This window comes from Bombus flavifrons, chromosome 4 (assembly GCF_040668555.2).
Source record: "Bombus flavifrons isolate JBK064 chromosome 4, iyBomFlav1_principal, whole genome shotgun sequence".
Classification (NCBI taxonomy): domain Eukaryota; kingdom Metazoa; phylum Arthropoda; class Insecta; order Hymenoptera; family Apidae; genus Bombus; species Bombus flavifrons.
In genome coordinates, this window is record NC_138445.1 from 16,106,275 (window position 1) to 16,131,509 (window position 25,235).

The following is a 25,235-nucleotide window of genomic DNA, read 5'->3' on the forward strand; positions in this document are numbered from 1 at the left end:
AACATCGACTGATTAAATTTCATTACGATTACGTAGTATTGGTACATATTCGCACGTAATAGATGTAAATTTATAAATCGATATGATACGAAAGAGCATATCGTAATATCACGATGATTAATTTAAAGCTAACTTAATCATTTACATATTGGCAGTGCGACGAATTCGATTAGTTAGTAGCATGAACATATAGACGTGTACATTGCAATGAAAAATGTACGATCTCCCGTTAGCGCATCCCTATTTGACAGCATTTTTGCAAATATCTCGACCGATATTACTATGCACGAGGACAAAGAGAAATTTTGTCGCATATATTTTTACCGAAAGACCAGAAAGCATTATAACGAAAAGCGTTCAATTTTGTTCCAGCTGAAAGTATATTCACCCTCGAATAATTTTCAAAGTCGTTTCTCGAGAATGAAAAATTTGTTCGCCTGGGAAAACATATTCCGTGAATCCAATTTTATTTTCTGTGCAGCAAAAAATGGTCAACCTATTTCCGGTACTGCCGCGAATTTCAAGCAACAGCGAATGGAGAATGATTTCTGCGAACGTGATTATACTCTCAACTTACTAGCATATTTTAACGTTAATCCCAATTCCTGAATAATGGTTTTATCTCGTTCTGCCCATTCGATGACCGGGTCGATTAAGATCGCGGTCTTATCGTCGATGTCGGCCAGTAGATAAGTATACGTACTGGACACGGGATCGAACATCTAAGAATTTCAATTAAAACTTGTTAAAAAGGGATTCGAAAGTGGTAAACTGAAATTTATGGAAGATTCTAATTTCTGATGGAATTACGATGGACTACGATTATTGATCAAATTTATGAATATGTAAATGCAATGGCAAAATAAAGGTATTGGTATAGACGAAATTTGCCTTAAAATTCTACACAGATATATAAAGCATAGGATTCTTTACGAAATTGTTTTGTGGGACATCATTTTTAGAAAAATCTACATACTGCGTAATTACGTTATCGACAATGAATAGATTGCGAATTTTTATGGGAAATTTGAAAGTGCAGAATTGCACAGAAAGCACTTACGCTGAAAAAATGAATAAAATATCTAGTAATACTCGATAGGTAAAACAACGTTCTACCGAAAGTCTACTCTTTCAATTGTATTCTCGAAAATATGAATCTGCATAAAAATCCACAATCTAACGATGAATAATTTTTCGTAGTTGCACAATTTTACATAATTTTACTTTGCATGTAAGTTTATAACTTTGTATAATTTACAATAATTCTGTTACGCTGAAAACCGTTGTAAATGATTACTTACCGGTCACTGTGGATAACGATTAATTTGTAGTATTTGTATATCAGAATACTATTGAAAATATCCTTACTATCAGGGAAAATGTCACTGTCAATGACAGGGAAAATGTCAATGAAACTACAGTCGTTACGTAATTCATAAAATTAATAGTAGAACAATAACATATATTACAAATTTAAATACAAATAACAAGATTTGTATGAATCATAAATCAAGTTAATAAAAGAATAACATTCAATGTGAAATGCGCAATTCGTAAAAATTGATTCTCTGAAACTGTTAATACATAGGAAATCGTCAGATGTCGCTACAACCACAACAACAGAACGAAAATCTGCGCAGTTATTGACTTACTTGACGAAAAAGAAAATCTTTCGAAAAAGGGATTGGCTCCGTTAACGCTACGTCCTTACAACAGGAATTCATAGTGATTAAATTATATTTAGAAAACGAAGATTTTAGATACTGTTGACACAAAGTTTTAAACATATCACAAGTTTAGCGGAATCTCTATTTCATGTCGTAGGAACTACGTATTTATGTTCTCACTTGCAACTACACCTTCAGCAGCGCTGTTTGTCAAAATCAAAATGACGTCATGATTAAAATAAAATTCATCTTCCCGATTACGTTATCTTTATCAAGTTTGTATTTTGATAATATCAGTAAACTTTGTAAACCCCTCGTCTGTATATGTCATGAAACGTACTATAATGTATTTACATGTATAAACGAAACTTTATTTAAATTTTGTTATACCCTAACATAATCGAAGAAGTAGTAAAAAGTTCAAAATCTCGAAGATAAAATCTAAACTATATTCTTCAATTATGTATATTTTGATTATCGATCAAACAAACAGTCTACTATATTTTTATTAAGACGCGTTTCTATGTATCGAAATTTCATGGTCGTTTCCTGTTAGTGCTGCCACTTAACAATTTGCTTCTAGCACCATCTTTTTGCTTCCCTCTTTCCGGTTGGCTTTCGGACAAAGGTGTCTACTTTATTCAATTTTCCACAACTCGTCATATTATTGTAGGAAGAAAGGTAGTATAAGTTATAATACAAAGTAATTAACGTACTTATATAATATTTACATGTATATTTATATACATGACGTACTTTAATTGAGCCCTCCAATATTGTTGTTATAATACACGTGTGGAGTAAACCTGTACAACATTTGCATTGTTGACAATTTTTGATCACGATGTTTGTTTCAGATGCCGTCTGTAACGCTTAAGGACGTTGACCAGCACAAATTCGTTAAGGCTTTCGCAGCCTTTTTGAAAAAGTAAGTAACTGTTTTTATATAGACGTAACTAACCTCAAAAATTTTCATGACATAGAAGCTTATTATAAATTAACAACAAAATATGTATATACCCATAACTCTTTTAAGTACAACTATTGATTTGTTTAATATTTTAGAACTGGCAAAATGCGAGTGCCAGAATGGGTTGACATCGTAAAATCTGCACGCTTCAAGGAACTTGCCCCGTATGATCCAGATTGGTACTACATTAGATGCGCGGCTTTGGTTCGTCATATTTATATTCGTAGTCCAATTGGTGTTGGAGCAGTAACAAAAATCTTTGGAGGACGCAAACGCAATGGCACCCATCCCAGCCACTTCTGCCGATCTGCAGGTGGTGTTGCCCGTAAAGCTCTTCAGAGCTTGGAACAACTGAAACTCATTGAAAAAGCTCCACTGGGTGGACGTAAGCTTACCAGTCAAGGTCGTAGAGATTTAGATCGCATTGCTGCACAAGTGAAAGCAAAAAGCAAAAAACAACTTAAGCTACAAGAGACTCTTGTTCTTTAATTTTTCTGTTTCTATAATAAAAATGAAAAAATTGTATTTTGATAGCTCTATTTGTGTCCAAACCTTATTTACTGTACTTTAAGTTAAGTCTTGGTAATTTTGAATGAGTTAAACATTGAATAATTAAAGTAAACTTTGATAAAAATGTGTAATTATATTTGGTGCTTGATGCTACAATCTATTTTTGAATACTTGTACTCCTAATCGTCGTGTTTCTGTAAAGCTATAATGATTTATTCATAGATCAGAAAAGGTAATTACAATAGTAAAACTTTTGGACATATGCCTAAGTATACATATATTCACATTTCTACAAATTATAAGATTTTTAGTGTTACTATACCTATGACTCTAAAATAACATTGTTATAACAATATTAATAAATAATTAGATATATTCTATATTATATATCTAACACGATACATCTTTGTAACATCACAAGTAATAAATCAAAGCTTCAAATTGGAACGGAATTTGCCGAGAATTACAATAATGTCGCAAGATGGCTGCACCAACGTATCCGAACACAAGCGACCTTCTTCCTAACCTCAAGCTCGATGGTGAAGGTGCGAGCGTATGCAGCGCCGCCTCAGTGAAACTTAGACCGTGGACGAAAACGTTTCGGCACCGATCAGGTTGATTTTAGATCGAGTGGCGAGTAGGTGTAAAGAGATTTTTCTGGGACGCAGCCGCGTACGCGCGTGAAAGTGTGTATGCAACGCGAGCCGCGCGAACCAAGAAAAGGTGCGAACTATGTTTCCTCGCAGTCAGTGCAGGAAACTCCGATCAAGCAAAATGTTAAAGAAATAATCGTGTCGCGCAAGTGTCTCTCGCTGGTAGAGAAGACAGACGACCGTGTGCTTGAATTTTCTTTCTCTCTTCTCCTCTATTCAACCCCCTTCCCTCTCCTTCTTCTCTTTGTGTCCTTCCCCCCTCCCGCGGGCGCTCCTCTCTGGGTCCGTTCGTCGCACCGGGACGACGTTTACCGTGCGTCACGGGAAACGGCATTGGGAGGAGACAGAAGGTGACAGCCCTCCCGCGGAATTTATGGTGCGCACCGGAGAAACGGTGAAGTGAGTGGTGTTGACGAGTGAAGTGAGTGTGTAACGGCACTAACAGTGCTAGACCGGTGACAAATTTCGGGGGCTCCCCATAATTTCGGCCAATATAGGTAGAAAGAGGGAAAAAATGCCGGGCCTAATCGCCGTAAGTGAGTTCGTCGAGGAGACGAGGGAGGATTACAATTCGCCTACGACATCCACCTTCGTCTCGCGGATGCCACAATGCAGGCAGACAATCACATCCCTCGAGGAGGTAAATTTTCGCTTGCATACATACACGTTCCTTTCATTAACGCTGGAACTATCATAATAGACGAAATGTGCAATTTCGATTTGCTACAGTTTTACAATCTTTCAGATTTAGAACTGGCCTGTGGACTTTTATGCATTTATAAGAAATTTAATGGTGCAAAAATACGAACACGGACAAATGCGTAAAATATCGAAAATATAACACTCGTTGTAATTCTTAGTGGCTACGACAATTCTATACTAATAATTCTTCTTCTTTTTTAAATGATACTCATGAAAATATGAATTTCCGCATAAATATCCGCAGTCTATTTTGTAATAATAGATTTTTCAGGATTTTTAATGATATATATCTATCAGTTGGATCTCTTTGACACAGGTTTAGTTATAGTCTAGTTATAGTTCTAGCGTTAAAGGAATTAAAGTACATTTTTTGTCGACCATCAAAACCTGTGTTGAAAACCATATATCCAACGTAACCTTACCGAGGTTTCTGATCAGTGCGGTGGTCGAGCGCGTGTTCTAATGCGTGGGCGTTCCACAATTACATACTTCATGGGTATGTCTTACCTATGATATCCACTAACACTATTGATGTAACGATTTTTCGATGCAACACGCATCGCATTAACCTCTTGCGAATGTCTTTCGATGCTGCACGCAACTTCTACCGTGCTCTCTCTTTCTAGCCTGCATCTCTCGCGCAGTTTCCACGTATCGATGATGTAAATGTCGCTTACGGTCGATTCGCGACTTCCAGTTCGGGTAATGCACGCAGACATGCCGTCATTGCTGTATTTCGTTAGCGTAAGTCTTCCTATAGAGGAAAATAATGATCCGCAAGCAATTTTCAACGTCTGACACGGCCATCGATGAGTCGTTTTAAACCTAAGAATCAATTTTCTGTCATTTGTACATTTTTTCATGAGATCTCTGGTCTCAATTCGATCAATCGTATGTCATTGATATTTTCAAGATATTTGTTTACTTATTTATTTAAAGTAATAGACGCCCATGTAATTGCCTGTTGCACGGCAAAAATTCTCCATAATAACGCTGGAATCAAAGCTAAAGCTAAAAAGATAACGCAATAACGGAACAATACAAAACACGAGTTTTATGCTAGCAGATAAGATAGATTCACTTGTATATAACGGCGCGTATATATGTATATATAATCTACACATCAGTATATAAAATTTGATTAGTTTTATATAAATTTCAGAAAGATTTTGAAAGATTTCCTCGTGCAATTAATCAATCCAGATATTCATCTAAGAATTAGAGATATTTATCGAATGTAAAGCTAATGCGTAAATTTCCTGTTTCTCTATCGAAAATAGAAAGATTTATACATAGCAATAAACATTCAATAAGTACTATATATATATATATTTAATTAGATAAATGTTACAATCGTAAGGCCTAAAGAGGCTCGTCGTAAGTATTTTAGCGCCGTGCGCCGTGTTAATGGCACTGATGCACGCATTGAATCGTTCGAATTACCGGCATCCAGGAATGTTTATACGTATATTTACTCGGGCACCGTGTATACGGTCTGCTGATCGATGATAATGTATTTTCGCAGTATTACGTGCTCTTACGAGCAAGGCGTTACATCTATGGCCGGACTTTGAGTCAGATTAATTAAGAGGATAACGCAAGGTGCGTCTAGGAAACGTTGTGGAATAAAATAGAAACGTTTCGTTGGAAAAGAAGGCGTCCGGCGAACGCGATTCATGCAGATGCGGCTAATAGATCTTTTGTAACAACGAATCGTCGTAATATGGCAACCGTAATTATCGGCGAAGAATGTTATTGCGCGTGTCTTTCGTACTTTAACAGGCATCGTAATTCTTGCGGATAGTGCTGCTTGGCTGAAATAACGTGTATGTATATCGGTGGCCAAAGTAGTCGAGAACCGTTTCCAAGTTGCTCGAGGTCGTGAAAATTTTCACCGATGGCTGCTGCTCAAATCGAAGCGCCCATAGCGTCTCGTCGCACTAACCTTAACGACGAGCCATATTCTTTCGACTATCCACCATGTTTGTTTACTTACCAGCTGCAACTTTTTTCATGAAAGTTGATCAGTCATATTTTCGACGTTGTCCATAAAATGTCTGTATTATATATATCGTTGCAAATCGCCTATTGCAACGCTTATTGTTACATTTACATTTGCAGGAAAATGTATGCATAACACGACAAACGAACAGCGCAAAACATTAATGCATTAATGTGTACTGAATACTTATTAACGCGATATCGATATTACATGAATTATTAAATATTAGTCTTCGTGTCAAGTATCGAGAATAATATTTAACTTTATTTAACCGTATATTAACAAAAATTGAAAAATTAATCAATCGGATAATATAAGAATGTACATCAATTTGGACGAGCAAAAGAGATAACAATAAACGTACAATTTTAAATTAAACATTGAGACCGGTCGTTTGAGCGGGTCTGGTAAGGTAGGTTAGTGTTAGACGGATTTATAACAGATTGATTTATAAAGTATTTTCTATCGCTCTATAACTTTCGACAAATTTTTAATACATTTAATAGGTTAGATACAGTGTACGCTTGTTTACAAACAAAGTTACATGTTACGAGCGAAAAATGTATTTTCTATTGGGTTGCAACAGAATTTGTTTATCAAATTGAACTGGCTCGATCTGTGCATACGTATCGGTAAGGAGTGATAAGGCGAACGTTATCATTGCGACACCTCTCCTTTACATATTATCGAAACGTGGGCGTATTTTGTAACACACGTAGATAGGAAACTTGGCGCGGAAAGTGTGCCGTGCGGTCGGAAGTGGAATTTATGCATGGAATTACTAAACTGAAGTTTCTTTTCACAAAGGAACACTGGCTGAGGCTAGCGTTGATTTTAAAGTCGATAGCGCGGAATTCTCTCCGTCGATAAACACTTGTACGGAAATTATAACGATGCATTATGCAAAGTAACGTAATTATACGTTTATATGTATAACGCGATCCCAAGCTCGATTATAAATTCCCTTTTTAAATTATTTATCCGAATTAAAGAACGATAGAAGAAACGATCGCAGACATATAATCGTTTATATTAAAATTATAATTACATGTATACAGCGTAATGGTATCCACGACTTTTCAACTGTTTCAAGGACACCCTGTTTATCTTTTCACGTAAACAACAGGCCAATATTAATTTTATGTCGTTCGATTCATCGACACGATTGATTCACGGAACTTTGGAACAATAAAATTATAGAATAAGTATTCTGCATAATGTATAATAATAGGGGCAAGAATGATGGCATGGCTTCCAGTAATTTGGGGATCACTTACTCGAACCACTTTCTCGCACGCTACGATATTCGATATCGTGAAACTTTCGATGACCCGAATACGACAGTTATAAAATAATCAGAAACTATTCGTAGAATTATTTGTTCGTTGCTTCATAGTGAAATTTCTGGTGATAGTAGCAGTAATAGTAAGAGTAATAGTAGTAGTAGTAGTTTATTTCAGGATTTGGCGGAGAAATAGGAATTTGATTGCAAAACTTGCAGGATGTAAAGTAGATGTTACACGCGATATTTCTGTCACCCCTTTCTCCTACGCCAAATTTTTTTTTTTTTGTTGACGTTAATTTTTTCTTTCTTTTGTAAATATACAGGGTGGTTGGTAACTGGTTGGTAAAATATAGAATAAGAATTAAAAAAAATTTTTTTTTAATTTTTTCATCGAGACAACGATCTACAGCGAGATCCGTTATAACGTACCGCACGCGTACCGAGCGAAAATTCAAGGTCGATTTTCTCGAAAACAAAGCCTCAAACGAAAAATGTTTATTCTATATTTTCGACTTCTTTTTTCGCGTAGAATCACCTCCTTTCCGCTTGTACCACCAGTTACCAACCACCCTGTATATTACAAATATATTTTTTTAAACAATTATATCTTTGACGAGCATAGTCTGTTTGGAGGTTTAGTTAGCAGAAAGAATGAAATGAAATCGTAGAGTAATAGATGCAGCAGAACTTGAAATGAAACTTTTAATTTAATTCGTACCTAGTTTAATTTATGCACAAGCATAAAATGCAAGCTAATAGAAATACGTATCTATAAATAAAATTACGGACGATCAAATTATCGCAATATGTGGTACAATAGCACATTGTTATCGTGACAATAAGTAATGCTCCCCCCTGACATTCATTTATTACAGTCAATAAATCAGCAACGAATACTATACTGTTTAGCGTAATCTGAGAGTCACGAGTGCATTTATTCAATCTATTCGTTTTCTTTATCTCGTGTAAAAATGTTATTTAAAAGTAGCTCTGTATAATAAGAAGTTATGGTGAAACAGTATGGAATAAAGTTACGCGTACTATTTTCAGTTAATATACCTACCTTGTACACCGACAGCAGATTCATTTTTCATTTATTATATTTCTAATCGAAATTGAATAAACAAAACCGAATATGTGTTCTAGTAAATATTTTGAAATTCATAAATTTCTTTAAAATACGGTATTACGAAGTTTCGCATATCGAAACAATTAAATAAATTAATATTTATGTAAACTCTCTAAGAGTTCAAATGTGGATAAACAAGGGGACTTTCAATGTTTTACGGACAGCAGGACTTCTTTTGTTTCACGGACAGAGCGGCTTTCTTTGTCTTACGAAAAGCCATTTTGAGAGACACGATTTCCCAAACGGACGGACAGAGATCAACATCGGAGATAGACAAGATCACAGAAGAAAGAGTAATTATTTAAAACATTGAAGATTGACGGAGAAAGATCGGTAGCTCAGGACGTTGAAAATCGATTCTCGATTTTCAGGTAGACATTGCACACAACTTGCTATTTATTGTTTACTGTTATTAATTGGTTGTTGTTTATTTAATTATTACTGTTATTAATTGTTGTTAATTATTAATTGTTGTTTACTCCTGTATTTCATTTAAGTATTTTCACAATAAACTCGATTTTCAGAATCCTGAATCAGATCCCTGAATTATCCTAGAATTGTACCTTATATTTATGTCGTTAGTATCTCGTCGAGTAGTTCATAGTAATTTATCAATGTTTGAAATTTTTGATCGATTTGTAACAATAAGACACGAATGTTATTAAAGCAAAGAATAAAAAATATATAATAAGAATAAATTAACGACTACAAAATCACCTTTCTAGGGATGCGATAGATTATCAATTCAAATTATTTGTTGAAAGATTTGCTAAAATTCGTCCAATTATCCGATTTTAGATATCGTCGTTTCAATTAATCGCGATAATCCTTTTATCGGTTGAGAAAAACCTTCTCCTTTTTTATCTAACTCGCAGTTTACTTAAGACATAACTTGGCAATAAAAATGCTTCCGAAGTAACACAAAAGGATTTAATTTTTAAGAATCAATTCCATTACTTAATTCCATTTTATTCGTAGCTTAATTTTATCGATTCAAGAATGGAATCTCGCTACAACTTTTTTTTTTTTCATCCGTAATTTTATAATTCTGTATAAATTACGAAGTTTTCTAATCAATTCTGCGAAAAATCAGCAAACGCTTGTACATTTCTAAGCAAAGAATAGAATTAACGAGGCTACTTGTTAGAATTAACGAAAAAAGATGACAAGATATTTGAAAAATATTTTTTTCCAGATTTTCGCGTCTGTATTTTTGTCGATCGTGTTTTTAAATCATTTCTTAAGATTCATTTCTTACTGCACCATCGATATCGTGGTATTTTATTACTATACAATTATACCGATCAGTTTGTTCGTGCCCAGTTTTCGACCCGAAGCACTGTAATCTGAGAAACTGTAATCATATTGGTGGTTTTCTCTGATAAGCAAAGCAAATTCCGGTCGTAGGAGATTATATTAAAACCTGTTAGTAGAATATTTACACAAGGGGAATGTATATGGGAAGAAGAAAGACGGGAAATATCCTACGATAAATATCGCGTTTCGTTATTAAGAAATACCAAAAAATGTTAGAAATATTAAAAATATCATTACCATCTATATTGTAATATACTTCGCTATACTTCACCGTAATCTAAATCTGTTAGTAGAATATTTACACAAGGGGAATGTATATGGAAAAAAGAAAGATAGGAAATATCCTACGATAAATATCGCGTTTCGTTATTAAGAAATACCAAAAAATGTTAGAAATATTAAAAATATCATTACCATCTATATTGTAATATACTTCGCTATACTTCACCCTAACCTAAATCTGTTTGTAGAATATTTACACAAGGGGAATGTATATGGGAAGAAGAAAGACGGGAAATATCCTACGATAAATATCGCGTTTCGTTATTAAGAAATACCAAAACATGTTAGAAATATTAAAAATATCATTACCATCTATATTGTAATATACTTCGCTATACTTCACCCTAACCTAAACCTGTTAGTAGAATATTTACACAAGGGGAATGTATATGGGAAGAAGAAAGATGGAAAATATCCTACGATAAATATCGCGTTTCGTTATTAAGAAATACCAAAAAATGTTAGAAATATTAAAAATATCATTACCATCTATATTGTAATATACTTCGCTATACTTCACCGTAACCTAAATCTGTTAATAGAATATTTACACAAGGGGAATGTATATGGGAAGAAGAAAGACGGGAAATATCCTACGATAAATATCGCGTTTCGTTATTAAGAAATACCAAAAAATGTTAGAAATATTAAAAATATCATTACCATCTATATTGTAATATACTTCGCTATATTTCACCGTATTAATTCTCCGAAACGCTAAAAATTGATTTTTCAATTTTTAATTTTGCTCAGTGGCGAAATACACCGGGTTAAAGCGTAATCTCGTCGAGTATATCGCGTGTGTTACTTTTGCCTCGGTCGAAAGTCGATATCGGTGCACTCGTACCGCAACGGGTCACTTTTACGGTGCAATTCGACTTGGTGCTTTCTTGCAAATTATACTCAACCGCTTCCGTCTGCTTTGATGCGCCAGCAGCTTCCGGGTCAGTTCGTTTTTTTCTGCTTCTCCGTAACGATCCCAAGGACTTCCCGCAGGTTGCGTGCACTCGCCGGAGTTATCGCTTTTTTCTCAACCGAATCCTTTCTTTTTTTTCTTCTTCTCTTTCTTCCTTATCTTTTTCATTTTTATCTTGTTTTTTTTTTCAACGTACTATTGGGAATAGATACGGTTCAAAGAGTAGAAAAATTCTCTTTCGATCGAAGCGACATAAATTTCTTCTATTTCGAACTATTTAAAGATTCTCGAAGAAACGTGCTCGCGTTGCAGAAACTCGAACGATACACCTCGTTCGCCACCTTTTTCGATCATATTACATCGTGCAATTGTATCAAATGTTCGATGATAAAACAGATATTTCAGCGGCGAATATTACGTCTCTGCAGCGCACTACTTCGACACTGTACGAATAGGTTCAATCTATTTAAACCTGTAAATCAAGCAACATTAGTAGGCCAATAAGAAGTGTTCATCGCTAAGCAAACATTAAATGGTCACCTTCAAGTGCCTTCAACGTATGGATGCTCCGATTGCCACAGCTTGAATCACGTATTACGCCTATCTACCATAAAAAGTGATGATAACAAGATGATCTCACTAGCTGTAGTAACCTGCTAATAGGAATAATCTCTTTTCAGCTAATTTCGCGAATCAACGAGAATATTGGAAAAGATAGAACAAAAAGAAATTTCAATCTTAATCTACAGGGTGTTCCGTTTAACTCCGGAGACTCGAAACATCTTACGAGAGATCGAGGTTACGAACAAATTATTCTTAAGCCTTTTTGTACAAGCAGAAATCCATTTCTTTGGTCTTTCTCGTATACTTAGGAACGCGTATACATTTAATAAGAGATAAATCGTGAAAATTAATCAGATACGTTTATTTCCATAGCTACTCGATCAGAGTTTTCCAAACCAAATAGAAAACAATTTTTTTCATCGCTGAAATTACACGAAATGAATTTTTATTCGATCGACGTCGTTGGCCTCGACGATGCGTTTTTGTCTCTCACGATCGATGTCAGTCGAGCATCGGTACGTGTATCAGTTACGTTTCGTACAATGTCAAACGATCGGCCGATCATTCTGCAGTCACTCGGCAACACAACACTGACCTTACCAGAACCGGTCAAACGACCGGTTTCAAAATTTAATCTAAAATTGTACGTTCGTCGTTATCTCTTTCGTTCGTCCTTCGTGTAAATTTCTATATCGATAAAAATTCGGCGATTGATTAATCGGATAATACGAGAATTAGCATAAAGTTAAGACGGATAAAAGAAACAACGACGAATGCGTAGAGCTTTAAACTACATTTTAGAAGCGGTCACTTGATCCGGCTTGGTAAAGTTAGCGTTAAAAAGTAAACATCTAATTCTGGTAAACGTACGTCTATGCAAACAAAGATCGTAGCAGCCTTTAAGCTTCGCTACTATAAACAATAAAACATGTACACGTAAAGATTACGATCTTACAACAAATATAATCTGTTTTCCCATAAACGCGACCGACAGAAGGCTTGTAAAACGCTTCGTGCCATCGCTAGTCTTACTCCTCGAATCTTACTCCTCGTGTCTGACGATTTAAAAGTTGAACAGTCAGCCGGCACGGAACTCGCCTAACCCAGTATCGTCTTCGTTTACTCTTGACCCTGAGTGGGCCGTGTAAGTCACCCACTTTCCCGCTTTAGCGGCGCGACTTACGACACTGGCGCGCGCGCCATCAAAATTTACGTTCCGCCCGGCTATTTTCGATGCGACGCGACCGCAGTCTATTCTCGTTTGCGTCGAACGACGGAAGGAACGCCGCTCTTCCGTCCCTGTTTCGCGATCCTCCGTCGTTTTCTCCGGCCGCGCCGTTCCAGGAAAACTACGCACCCGCCGTTTTCCAGCCGCTCGATCTCGTAACCGCATGCCGCGGAGCTCGGCCGTCCGTGACGAAAACTTCAACGCGATGACTTTCTTCGCGACGCGCGTTCTCAAACGTTGCGCCATCGACTTCCGCTTCCCAGGTAAACCGTGGATTCGATCGCGATCGCCAGGGAATTGCGTTTCAGCCGGGCGAAGAGGGAATTTTCATCGGTCGATTCGTGACTTTTTCTTCAAATTTACAGAGTTCGCGAGGTTCGCAGAGTAGCAAGGGTGCGTCGTCCACGTCTTTCAGGAAGAAAGTTAGCACGCGCGTACGGTTTCCCTTTTAGAAGCTTTGCGACACGTTACGAGGCATTTTTAGGGCCGTTGCACGCTCGTAGCTACCACCAAGTGCTGCGTTTCTGGATCGCGCGATATACGCACGCGGGTCGATTCGCGATTCTCGTTGCTTACCAGCAACAAGATCGGGAAATTCTCTTTACATTTTTCGAAGAGACGATCGGCAACGTTCGCCGATCGTGTAACGCTCTGCCTGTCGATTATGCGTTTCCAGATAGACGCTGGTATCTTAGAAAATTGCGAACAACGAGCTTAGAGAGAGAGTTGGTTTTCCACGACTCTGCGAAGAAATCGCGGACGTCGAGTGTTGGAATAAAATTCTGTTCGTACGCGGGAACAAATGCGTTGTACAGTTTCTTCTTTATTGGACTGCGCGGGGAGGGGAATCGAGGACAAAGTTGTATTTGTAAGTGACCTGTTCTTCTTATTTAGGCTTTGTGCATGGAGATCTTCGTTATCGCTGGTTGGCGATAGCATATATGCGTGTACGTAGTTGCAAAGTCACACAGTCGTGTACCTACGCTTTGTAAATTGCACAATCGTATTTCAATACCACACCGTTAGATCGCCATCGAGCAATTTATTTATAGCCATCGGTAGTTTCTGCTTCTCTCATCGTCGTCTTACATGTTCAAAATTAATGTAACGCACGATGGCTGGCAAGAGTACTGCAACCTACTTGCCATAGGAAATTTTGCTGTCCGCCTTATTTTCGAATTTCATTAGCACCGTGGCCAGACACAGCGCTAGTGTGGCGATTGTCTCGGTTGAAGAAACCAACTTGGAAATTTGCACATGTAGAAATTACCAAATGTTTATCGCGAACATATGTTTGATAAAAAATTATTGTACAGCGCGTAATAATAATATTTTGTCAATGCCAATATCCGTAATCACTTAGTTGCCAACAACCCAATATTATTAATAGATAATTGATCGTTTAAATTTACTTTGACGATGTCTGAGAAATATATATATATACACGTAGCTGTAGTTGCATTAAAAATATGTTAAATTGTATTTACATTTGCAAAAGGAGAAAAAACCTAGCTAGAGATTTAACTCTGTTTTATTAATTTTTAATTTCACAATTAGACGAATCTTTCGCGTAAAATACGATGCGTTGTTCTCAATTACTATGCTTAAATCGTTCGTTAGAACACTGATAACCACATTTGCAGATAAATTAAAATATAAGTTTCTCAAACATCGAAGCTTCATGGTAGCTTCGGCATAGTAGATAAGCTTGTATCGGTTAAAAGAGAAGAAACACGCATATTATGCAAGGTTTCTATTTCTTGGAAAGTTTAAATTGCAAATTCTATGATTCACTATACACGAGTAGGCTGATACTCGTAAGCTAGCTATATTTAAACATTTTTTATTTATAGTCTGGCGTAGAACGTTCGAAAAAAGTCACATTGTATATCGCGTACATCTCAAGTTGCAATTTACATTTGCACTTTATTATTTTCGTAAGATACGAACGCGCGAAATTGCATTTTCCAAAGTTGGCCACGCTTTTTTTTTTTTAAATAAGTAAACACGATAAATCTTTGAAGAATTAACTTTGTGTTTGTAAAAATGACATTTCTATGTCTATGCGTTGATAAATGAAAATAAAATTTCGATCTAAGATACGGTAACATGTTTTTCCTCTAAAATCTGTCGAAGAAGATATTTCGAAGAAATAAATGTGTTTTTATCGCATCACTCGTCCTACGTTTTATCGTCTTATACTTACGTAATATTCTGCAATTTGTTAGACTAACATTTTACAATATTTTTTAGCGTATTAATATTAGAAAAAAAGTATGCCGTATCTTACGTCGTTATGGATCATTTAACACGATTATGCAATATCTTCCGAATGCCTGATTGACGATAAGCGAATGTAAATAGCCTCGTTCAGCTTCTTTCCTGCTGTATCGAAGACACTGGTACATATCGTAGATTCTTTGAAACCGATAAGATTGCCAACTCGGCTTTACGATTCTTTATCTTATCCAGTAAGCTGATACACTTATTTTAATATCTAACTTAATTAGCGTACACAATGTGTATACAGTTTGGTTGGTAACTGGTGGTACAAGCGGAAAGGGGGCGATTCTACGCGAAAAAAGAAGTCGAAAATATAGAATAACAATTTTTCGTTTGAGGCTTTGTTTTCGAGAAAATCGACTTTGAATTTTCGCTCGGTACGCGTGCGGTACTTTATAACGGATCTCACTGTAGATCGTTGTCTCGATGGAAAAATTAAAAAAAAAATTAAAAAAAAAAGAAGTCGAAAATATAGAATAAAAGTTTATTTAAATTTAGAATAAAAAGAATTTAATTTATTATTTATATTTATATATATTTAATTTAATTATTCCCAAAATAAACTGAATTTTCTAGAGTCCATCGTCTGATGTTCCCCAAGAATTTAAATTATTATTTATATTTATATAGAGGGTGGTACAAGCGGAAAGGGGGTGATTCTACGTGAAAAAAGAAGTCGAAAATATAGAATAAAAATTTAAAAATTTGAAAATTTAAAAATTTAAAGATTTAAAAATTAAAAAAAATAACGTCAATAGAGACGACGATCTACAGTGAGATCCGTTATAACGAGACGCGATAAAGTGCACGCGTACCGAGCGAAAATTCAAAGTCGATTTTCTCGAAAACAAAGCCGCAAACGAAAAATTTTTATTCTATATTTTCGACTTCTTTTTTCGCGTAGAGTCACCCCCTTTCCGCTTGTACCACCAGTTACCAACCACCCTGTATATGTACATGCTTAACCTTTTGCACTGAAGGACTTTTTCGGTGGGGCGTAGCAGCTACTCCGGATGATTTAGCGTATACGTGACGCGTGTCTTACAGCTAGCGTAAAATGATTTTATATAGAAGTTAACTTGCAAAAAAATTATATTCTAATAATTTTTTTTTACATGTTTGGAAATATGATTTTGTAATATTAATTTCTGTATTTTTTTATGATAATTTATAAACCATTCACCAAGATGCATTCTTCAATATAATTAATTTCATTTTTCAACAGTTGAAAATCAAGTTCATCTTCGTTTCAGCTAATTTCACTTCCGAAAACCAGTTTTTAAGGGTTTCTAAACTATAATACCTTTGCCATAATCGTCGAATCCAAACTAAATTTGGAGACGTTGTAGACATAGCTTCGGAGGCATATGAGATTAAATATTTTATCTCCATTGTAAAGTCTAACGCTTTACACTTGCTAACAAAGAACACAAAGAACTAAGGAATCAATTTACCTACCAATATTGCACTCTCATCAATCGCAGATGTCGAAATCTAACATAAACAGGGACTGTCGCTTCTCGCTCGCCACTGGAGTTACAGCACGGAACGCCGTGGTGACTGACAGTCGCCACTCGAGTGCAAAGGGTTAATTAAGTTCAAATATATTACGCTAATAGTACTTTTACTAAGCTGATAGTACTATTACGTTAATAGTACTTTTTTTCACGCGATTGCTAAACGAAAAATTTTGTACCGCGAGAGTGAAACGTAGAATCTATTTGATTTGGCAACTAAGTGATTGCGGATTTTGTCAGTACCATCTAATGACAAAATCCGCAACCATTTAATTGCCAAGTCAATATTTGACCAACGTTTCGTTGGAAAACAAGGCGCAACGCGGAGATACTTTTTCGTAGCCATCGTAAATGGACCTAAGGCGTATCGGAAATACGCTCTCTCGGCGTCACGTAAAAACAGGAATTCAATTCCGTTGCCGGCTAACACGAACTCCAGTTAAAAATAAGCTTTTCAGCTAAAGCAAACCCGCGGAATGTTAATTCCCTGCTTTCGATCGGATCCTGCAATTAGCTCTAGCAGACCGGTGATTCCATAAAATAGCAACTCTGCATGCGTTTGATTACAAGCGTATTCTTACTTTAAAAGCGGCTCGAAGCTCGCGAGTATTAGATCGATTTGAAAGTTCTGTCTGTTTGGTAGTTTCGGTTTTCAAGGAAAGCAAATCGACTGTACTTTTATTCGTCGAGTCTACGGTACGGTGTGCGTACGTATCGGAGATGTAGGGACAACGGGCCTTTCTTTTCGAATTTTGGCAAGATTCCCAATACTTTGGTCTAAACTATTCATCTTAGCTGTACTTAAATAATAGAACTTAGAAGTAGTTGTCGTGATACGTTCTGATTATGTTTGCCCAAGGTTTGGGACAGTGGGCTTGGGGTCGTGGTGACACAACTGGTCACCGAACGTAGCCACGGTCACGGGATGAACGTTTCACTTAACAGTAGAAGTACCAATATCGAGGGATACACGCTGTATTAGCAAACAAGCCCCGGGGAAGGAGCTGTGACGGCTCTACGCGGGTCTGCCTAGTAACGGCGCCTGGAATTTTGTCGATAACCCCGATCAATAGGCAGTTGACAAGTGTGATCGTGTCAGTCTTTTATTCTTATGATCACCTTGGAGAGTTTACACACAACGTCTGGTCAATCAATCAGAAAGATACCGTGCGTCACGGCTAATGTCACGACCGGTATACTTCAAATCCGATGGACTGACGATGGAGATAAAGATGTGGCGGCACTCGGCGACAATGTATATCGCTGAAGTGCCTAATAAACCATCAACATCCCAACGGTCCTTCCACCGAAGGTTCTAGAAGAAAGAGCACGTGGCAACGGTCGCGGACGCCTAGCAAATGCATGGACGGTGGGGATGTTGAGGGATGACAAAAGAAAGTAACCGGTTTCGATCGAAAGTCAAATTGTAAGAGCTTCAGTCTTGGAAAGTCACGCCTAGAGTTCGCAAGTAGATTGTAAAGTGGATTGTTGTTAGAAGAAATAAAGTTTCTTTTTTTTATTTTTCACCTCAAATTTCGTTTTTTTATTTTGTTATTTTACGTGACACTAACGTCATTTTGAGTTTCAAAACATATTCAATTGTACAAAGAGTTAACCCGTTGACCGTGGATTCGTTTGAACCTAAGAACATTGTCTTTACTTTAAGAGTGTCTAATAATCACGTTAAATTGTTAAACCCTGTTAAATCGACGCTTGTACATATAATTGAAAATATAAACCTCATTGAACGACAACGATGGCTTGTCCTAATGAAGATACGCAACGCGCTCCTAGAACTAGTGCCAACCCGACAAACCCGACATACGTATATTTTTATCTTGCCGATTTATTTATTTTCCATTCTATAAGAGTCTCTTAGTTTTTGTCGTTAGAAGATTTCTATCGTTCTCTCCGTTTTTTTTTTTTTTTTTTTTTTTTTTTTTTTTTTTTTTTAAAGAAGAAATCGATTCGTCGAGTGAAATTTTTGCCAAGTAATTTCTAGATTTTTTGCTAAATTGCCAAGTATTTCCATTTATATTTTGCTACTTCGTTGCGTATGTCATCGGGTCACAGATACTTGGCAATTTATTTCTTCTGTTTAGTTTCTTTCGCAATTCTTCAATTTTTACCGTTAGACGTTAGATTTCTATCGTTTTCTATCATTATCGTATCTCGTCCATAGAAAGAAAATCGCGGAAATTACGAGAATGTACACGATTTAATCAAATATCTTGATATACTGGAGAGTTGGAAAATTTGTAACGCGATGCAACAGCAACATCGTGTTTCTAATATTACATGCGTTGTCCGTGTTTTATGAACTTCCCTTCCGCGTTAAAAATAAACGTTTATTTTTTTTCAAAGGGTTCAGGAATATTTTCACCGCTATTTCCATAATTTATAACATCCCCCTTAGCCTATTCATGACAAGACACCTACCCCATTTGTCTAACCTTTTACTTCGAAGCTCGTCGAACTTTTTGTTCCAACGAATATCACTTCGAATTTCCAAATTGATCGAAAAACTTGCTTTAAAAAAGAAGAAATTGTATTTATATGTAATGAAAAAATCCGTCTCTTAGCTATCTTTTGAGTAAATTTTTAACAATTGTACCGTTATTTATTATATTCGTTCAGTAGTAAAATACAGAATAAAATTTATAAACAGAACTTTCCAATTAATCTAATATACATATACAGGATGGTTGGTAACTGGTGGTACAAGCGGAAAGGGGGTGATTCTACGCGAAAAAAGAAGTCGAAAATATAGAATAACAATTTTTCGTTCGAGGCTTTGTTTTCGAGAAAATCGACTTTGAATTTTCGGTCGGTACGTGTGCGCTTTATCGCGTCTCCTTATAACGGATCTCACTGTAGATCGTTGTCTCTATTGACGTTATTTTTTTAAATTTTTAAATTTTTAAATTTTCAAATTTTTAAATGTTCAAATTTTTAAATTTTCAAATTTTTAAATTTTCAAATTTTTAAATTTTCAAATTTTTAAATTTTCAAATTTTCAAATTTTCAAATTTTCAAATTTTCAAATTTTCAAATTTTCAAATTTTTAAATTTTCAAATTTTTAAATTTTTAAATTTTCAAATTTTCAAATTTTTAAATTTTCAAATTTTCAAATTTTTAAATTTTCAAATTTTTAAATTTTCAAATTTTCAAATTTTTAAATTTTTATTCTATATTTTTGACTTCTTTTTTCGCGTAGAATCACCCCCTTTCCGCTTGTACCACCAGTTACCAACCACCCTGTATATAAAACTAAATAAACATTAAAAAAATTATTAAGCAAAGAAAGATAAAGTAACAAATTTTTGGGAATGAAAGTAAAATAACAAAAATCTGAATTGAACAACTAAAATTTCAAGAAGAAAAGTATCCGGCAAAACCATCGCTTGCCACGTTTAACGTTCTTCCTTTATTGTTTTTTTCTTTTTTTTTCTTTTTTGTATTCACCGATCTTTACGCTCGTAACCGCGGCGAAAAGAGTTTTGTCCACCCGATAGGAATACGCTTCGTGTCGGTTCCGGACTCGACGAAGATCCGCGCGAGCGAGCGAGCGAGCGAGCGAACGATTTCGAGCGGAAACGCGGCTCGGACTTTCCACAAGATTTTCACTCGAGTGCGGCGTATCGATTGAAATAGTTGCAGGAAGCATGTTGCGTGTGCTTACCCTCAAAGACGGTAGAGGAATGCCGGTAAGCTAATTCCATCGACATGAATTCAAGCAGCATGCCACGTATTGGATTTTGCGTAACCGGTCGTTTACATGTTGCCGACACATTAACACGCTCCAGATAATTTTTTGATAATTGTTCAACCGGCTCGAGGGGTTCTTTGATACCGCGGATTCTTTCCTCGATCGTCTTCTTTTCCTCGATTTTATATTTACGCGCTGTCTATATATAACGATCGTTACGTATAAATATTTCGTTGATCGCCATCGTCATCGTCATCGTCGTCGTCGTCGTCGTTGATCGTTGTCGTCGCATTACATCCTTCTTAAGGTACGTACAGTGTGCTGCGTGTAATTACGGACGAGGAAAAACACATTTTCCGCCTCGTTTCTTCGATATTTCCGGAGAAATCATCGATCGTGCCAACGTGGATACGTTGAACGAAATTATTTTTGCAAAGGGTAGATTTAATTGCTGCCTCTCGTAATTGAGACGGAAGATAAAAGGACGATTTTTCAGCGAGACGATGCTTCGATTCGTACAGCCGCCAGAACGAAAAATATTGGTTTGAAAATTTCGGAATAGAATTACTATCAAGACCAGTATCGTGCCCTCGTGTCCGGAGCCGATCGAGAGAACCGGCGGCCGATTCTAGCGAGGAAAGTTTACGATCGAGAGGAACCATCTATAGAAAATATCGTTGGACTTGAAAGAAAAGAATAAACGAAAGGAAACTTTGGATAAGTTGGTGATCAGCGTACACACAGATTGATAAAAGTGAAAGAAGAAAGAAAAATCTACCAAGTATCAGACGGAAACGTAATAAAATTAATACCGAGTTTATATGTTTTTTACAGCCAAAGATAAAAATTCAGAAGAAAATTTTCATTCGTTGTACCTTCAGTTTTGTTTTTCCTTATAGCGCTAAAATTATACGGACGTTTTTGTTAATTTTCGTTTTAATGTTACGAACAAAATTTCAAAATGGGCTTCAGTTCTTAATTATTTCCCAAATAGACGATATCGTTGAAAAGTAAGACACGCTCTGAGACTCGAAAAATCGTATTCTTCGCGCACATCTCAGCTTCTCTGTCCAGAGAACAAGAGATTTCTTGACTATCGGTTCTATTTCTTATATTATCCGATTAATCAATTTCTTATTTTGAATTAAATTTTGAATTAAATTTTGAAACTAGTCGTATTCGACCGGGCCTGGTAAAGTTAGCGTTGATAATATTATCGAAACGTAACATCTATTTCGGGTGATATAGAAGCGAGGAGGACAATAGGATCAACCGAAAATACGAAAGTACCGGTATTTTATCGACACAAAATTGAGCATACACGTTCGTATCTGGGGATGATACTACGCGAATAAATACGCATCGATATTTTGTTGCGCAGCATTTCACTTTAACGACAGCCTGTAATCGGCGTGGTACTCGATCAGTTTTCAAATAAAGAAAGACGATTTTGTCAGATTCTGCGGAGAACGGTCGGTAAATAGAAACAGAAGGAAGAGAAACGAACCTTTCGACGCAAGAATTAATCACTGCCACGCATATAAGGTATCAAGGAATATTCAAAGAAATTGCAAGAAAGTCGATCTACAAGTACCTCAACGAGTTCTCGTTGGAAAATGAGAAATCTGATTTTTGAGCATTTGCCAAATCTCCGTCGATAACTAAGAAGCTAACGGATTCGCAGATTTTTTGATTCGTCTGTATACGAAATCGTAACGAAAATTGTATCGATTTGCAATCATCGCTTCCGATATCAATTCGCTACGATCAATTTCCGATATTAATTTTCTTCGGTGAAACCGTTTCTCGTCTCGAATTCATTCCAATCGTGAAATATAAAACGAAACATCTCGAGTGATACCGATTTCTGCGTCTCTCTTATTTGCGACTCGTATATTTGCATCGTTCGAGATTAAAAATTCAATCTTGGAAATATCCCAATTACGAATTATACGTATTGTATATATTGTGCGTTAGTTCCAGCACGTTGCATTTTAATATAATAATAATCAATGTCTATAAATGATTAAATCGAACATAGTACGCGCCTGGAAAATTCAAACATTGAAATTCAGCTCGTTCCGACCACCGCGATACATTCCAGCGGAAATAAGCATTTTAATTGAATCAGTGGCGCGGAAATTCTGCACCTGCTCTATCAGCGTTTATTACGCGAAGAAATTTCGCGTTACGTGATTTTTTTACACTTCCATTGCAAACGATGATTTTGAATACGATTTGTCGATGCGAACGCGATTAAATTAAATTTATGTCTCGATGAAAATGTGCGTGATGAGAGATATTTATTACTCTGGTCTTTTTTTAGTTTCCCTTTTACCTTTCTTCTTTTTTTTTTTCTTTCATTTTATTGCAATAAAGTAAAACTATTTCCTTAACCATATATATAGTCGCGATACCAATACGTTTAATTTTAACATCTTCTCACAGGAAGTTGTATAATTTAATCCGTAAATTAAATGATTATATCACACTAATAAATCTCCGTTAAACAAGCTTTCGGTATCGATTTATTTTTCTTTGGTTTCGCTCTAGTTCTACGATATGCGTACGAAATTTGCTGTTCTAACAGAAAGTAAACTCAAAATATATACGTTAACACCTCTGATGTTATCTAAGATGCGCGTACGAATTTGTTAGAAAATCTAATTTCTAAATAACAAAACAGACGTATAGTAGTCGAACGTGCTAATATGAAACTCGATATCAGACGTCGTGGATTTACCAGCGGTTTGAAAAAATATTCCATCGACGTTTTACTGCTTCCCTGTCTATTCCCTGTAACGCGATATCTTCTTTCCCCGTACGAGCAGAAATTTCAATTTAGAATTTTCGAAGCGTCCAATGTGCTTCGTTATTCGCAATTCAGCGTATACACGCATCTCGTACGGAATTTCCGTAAATCGAAAAATTCACCGAATATCGTTGCACGATTTCTTTCATTCACTTTCATTAAAATGAAAGAAACAGTCGACTCAATGTCGGAAATTCAAATCGCGCTTCGCTGGTCCAACGAAATATCGAAGCAATTGCGCGTGCGTCGTTGTAACCAAACACGCAAAATGGTGGCCGAAAGAAAGTTTAAACTTGCGTTTATACGGGTTGCCAGGCGTAACTGGGACAAGCAACAACTTGGAAACAGTGAGAGATAAAAACGAATTTCGTTAGAGGAAATTACTCGCCTCAGTGGCTGATAACTTTGTTTTGGAAACTGGCCAAACGAACATTTTTATCGGTCGAACGTAGACAGTCGTACGCCACTTGCTCTTCAACGAAAAATATTCACGCCGGTGCTCATGACAAATTCTTTAATTCTACGATAATTTTTCTTTTTTTTTCTTCCTTTTCGAATAATGCACAAACAAACTGGGTTTTTAATTCGACGAATCGTGAACAGACGAATACTGTTTGTTTCTTTTACGAAAATTTGCACTTGGGGGCGCCAACTTCACACACACACACGCGCACGCGCGAGCGATTATATCCGTAAAGAAACGCTCAGCGTTTCATACGACAAGGAGCGATTGTGCTCGTAAACCGGATGCTATGAATGGAAAAATAAATATCCTCTACGGCTTACGCTACGATATATTAAGATATCTTCTTGCCCAGCGTATTTTCCTTCGCGTGCTTTGATACGTCTCGTTGAAAGAGGTCGAGCGTGTTCGCCATAGTCGAAGCATCGCGGTTACCTCCATCAACGTTTGCAAATCGGTCCAGGTAAACGACTCGGATACGAACGACCTACCAAGGTCGCGCGGCCAGGAATTCCTTTCGTTCTTAGTTGCCTCACCTGGTTGTCGCTAGAGAGAGAAAGAGAGAATAGGAGCGAGTAAGAGAAGAGAGGACGGAGAGAGGTCGTGGTGAAGCTGGTTTAGTGGTCTAAAGTGTGCTCGATTCTCTCTGGTCCCTCCTCTACGGTCCTCCAGTGACTCATCTGCTTTTTCGTGTCAACATTTATTGCATGCTTGTTACGAGCCTACCGCCTGCATCTCGCTTTAATTAACTGCTTTCAGATTCGTTTCACGATTCATGGCACGTTTTCTCATCGATAGGATAGTTATTTTTTTTCTTCTTTTTCTGTTTTTCTTTTTTCCTATTCATTTTTTTTTCTTTTTTTTTGTTACATAATTGTGGTTAGATGTTTGACAAAATTAGCCTGTTAGGGATTGAAGCAGTGAAATGACGCGTAAAGCAAGAGCAATAATCGTCGCATATTGATTTTTAGAAATCAATTTAGTCGCGTCGTAATATTCCATTATAAATACGTGCAGCCGGTTATGAAATTTTGTATTTATATATACATTTATTTATTTATTTATCGTTCTAATAGAACAAAATGAATCATATATAATTCAATAAAAAGTGATATAAAATTAAAGCTGTTCTGCATCTAGTATTTGCTTATAAGGCGAAAGAAACTTTTCGAACATCCTAATATATTGTTTATTTATTATAATCTTTGCCTCAGGAGGACTCGCG

The 25,235-nt window shown here is 36.3% G+C and overlaps 3 protein-coding genes across 10 annotated transcripts in view; 2 read left to right on the forward strand and 1 right to left on the reverse strand.

The window, feature by feature from the left end:
• Positions 1–1,874, reverse strand: part of LOC138179455 (persulfide dioxygenase ETHE1, mitochondrial) — a 49,605-nt gene extending 47,731 nt beyond the window's left edge. For 2 of the 3 annotated variants that reach the window (XM_069112267.1, XM_069112266.1), the window contains exons 1-2: positions 1,653–1,874; positions 578–722 (exon numbers count right to left, since the gene is read on the reverse strand). In XM_069112267.1, coding sequence (XP_068968368.1) covers positions 578–722; positions 1,653–1,787 — 280 coding nt within the window. In that variant the 5' untranslated portion in view covers positions 1,788–1,874. Of the gene's footprint in view, positions 1–577; positions 723–1,301; positions 1,386–1,652 lie in introns of those variants that run through there. The other variant, XM_069112268.1, reaches the window with a different exon arrangement.
• A 322-nt stretch (positions 1,875–2,196) lies between these two features.
• Positions 2,197–3,173, forward strand: LOC138179460 (small ribosomal subunit protein eS19). The gene is made up of 3 exons (XM_069112276.1): positions 2,197–2,348; positions 2,525–2,595; positions 2,733–3,173. Exons 2-3 carry the CDS (start codon positions 2,525–2,527, stop codon positions 3,124–3,126), a joined length of 465 nt encoding a protein of 154 aa, XP_068968377.1. The 5' UTR covers positions 2,197–2,348; the 3' UTR covers positions 3,127–3,173.
• Positions 3,174–3,710: 537 nt separating this feature from the next.
• Asap (ArfGAP domain of ASAP) overlaps positions 3,711–25,235 on the forward strand; it is a 57,101-nt gene continuing 35,576 nt past the window's right edge. For 3 of the 6 annotated variants that reach the window (XM_069111058.1, XM_069111061.1, XM_069111068.1), the window contains exon 1: positions 3,711–4,440. In XM_069111058.1, the coding sequence (XP_068967159.1) occupies positions 4,315–4,440 (126 nt within the window). In that variant the 5' untranslated portion in view covers positions 3,711–4,314. Of the gene's footprint in view, positions 4,441–13,256; positions 13,489–13,590; positions 14,094–20,680; positions 20,734–25,235 lie in introns of those variants that run through there. The other 3 variants (XM_069111056.1, XM_069111063.1, XM_069111064.1) reach the window with 3 other exon arrangements.

Bases quoted from the DNA above. Each gene is read 5' to 3' on its own strand.
- LOC138179460 (XM_069112276.1), top strand. From the start codon at position 2,525: ATGCCGTCTGTAACGCTTAAGGACGTTGACCAGCACAAATTCGTTAAG. The intron at 2,596-2,732 runs GTAAGTAACTGT...TTAATATTTTAG, and splicing joins TTCGCAGCCTTTTTGAAAAA to AACTGGCAAAATGCGAGTGC.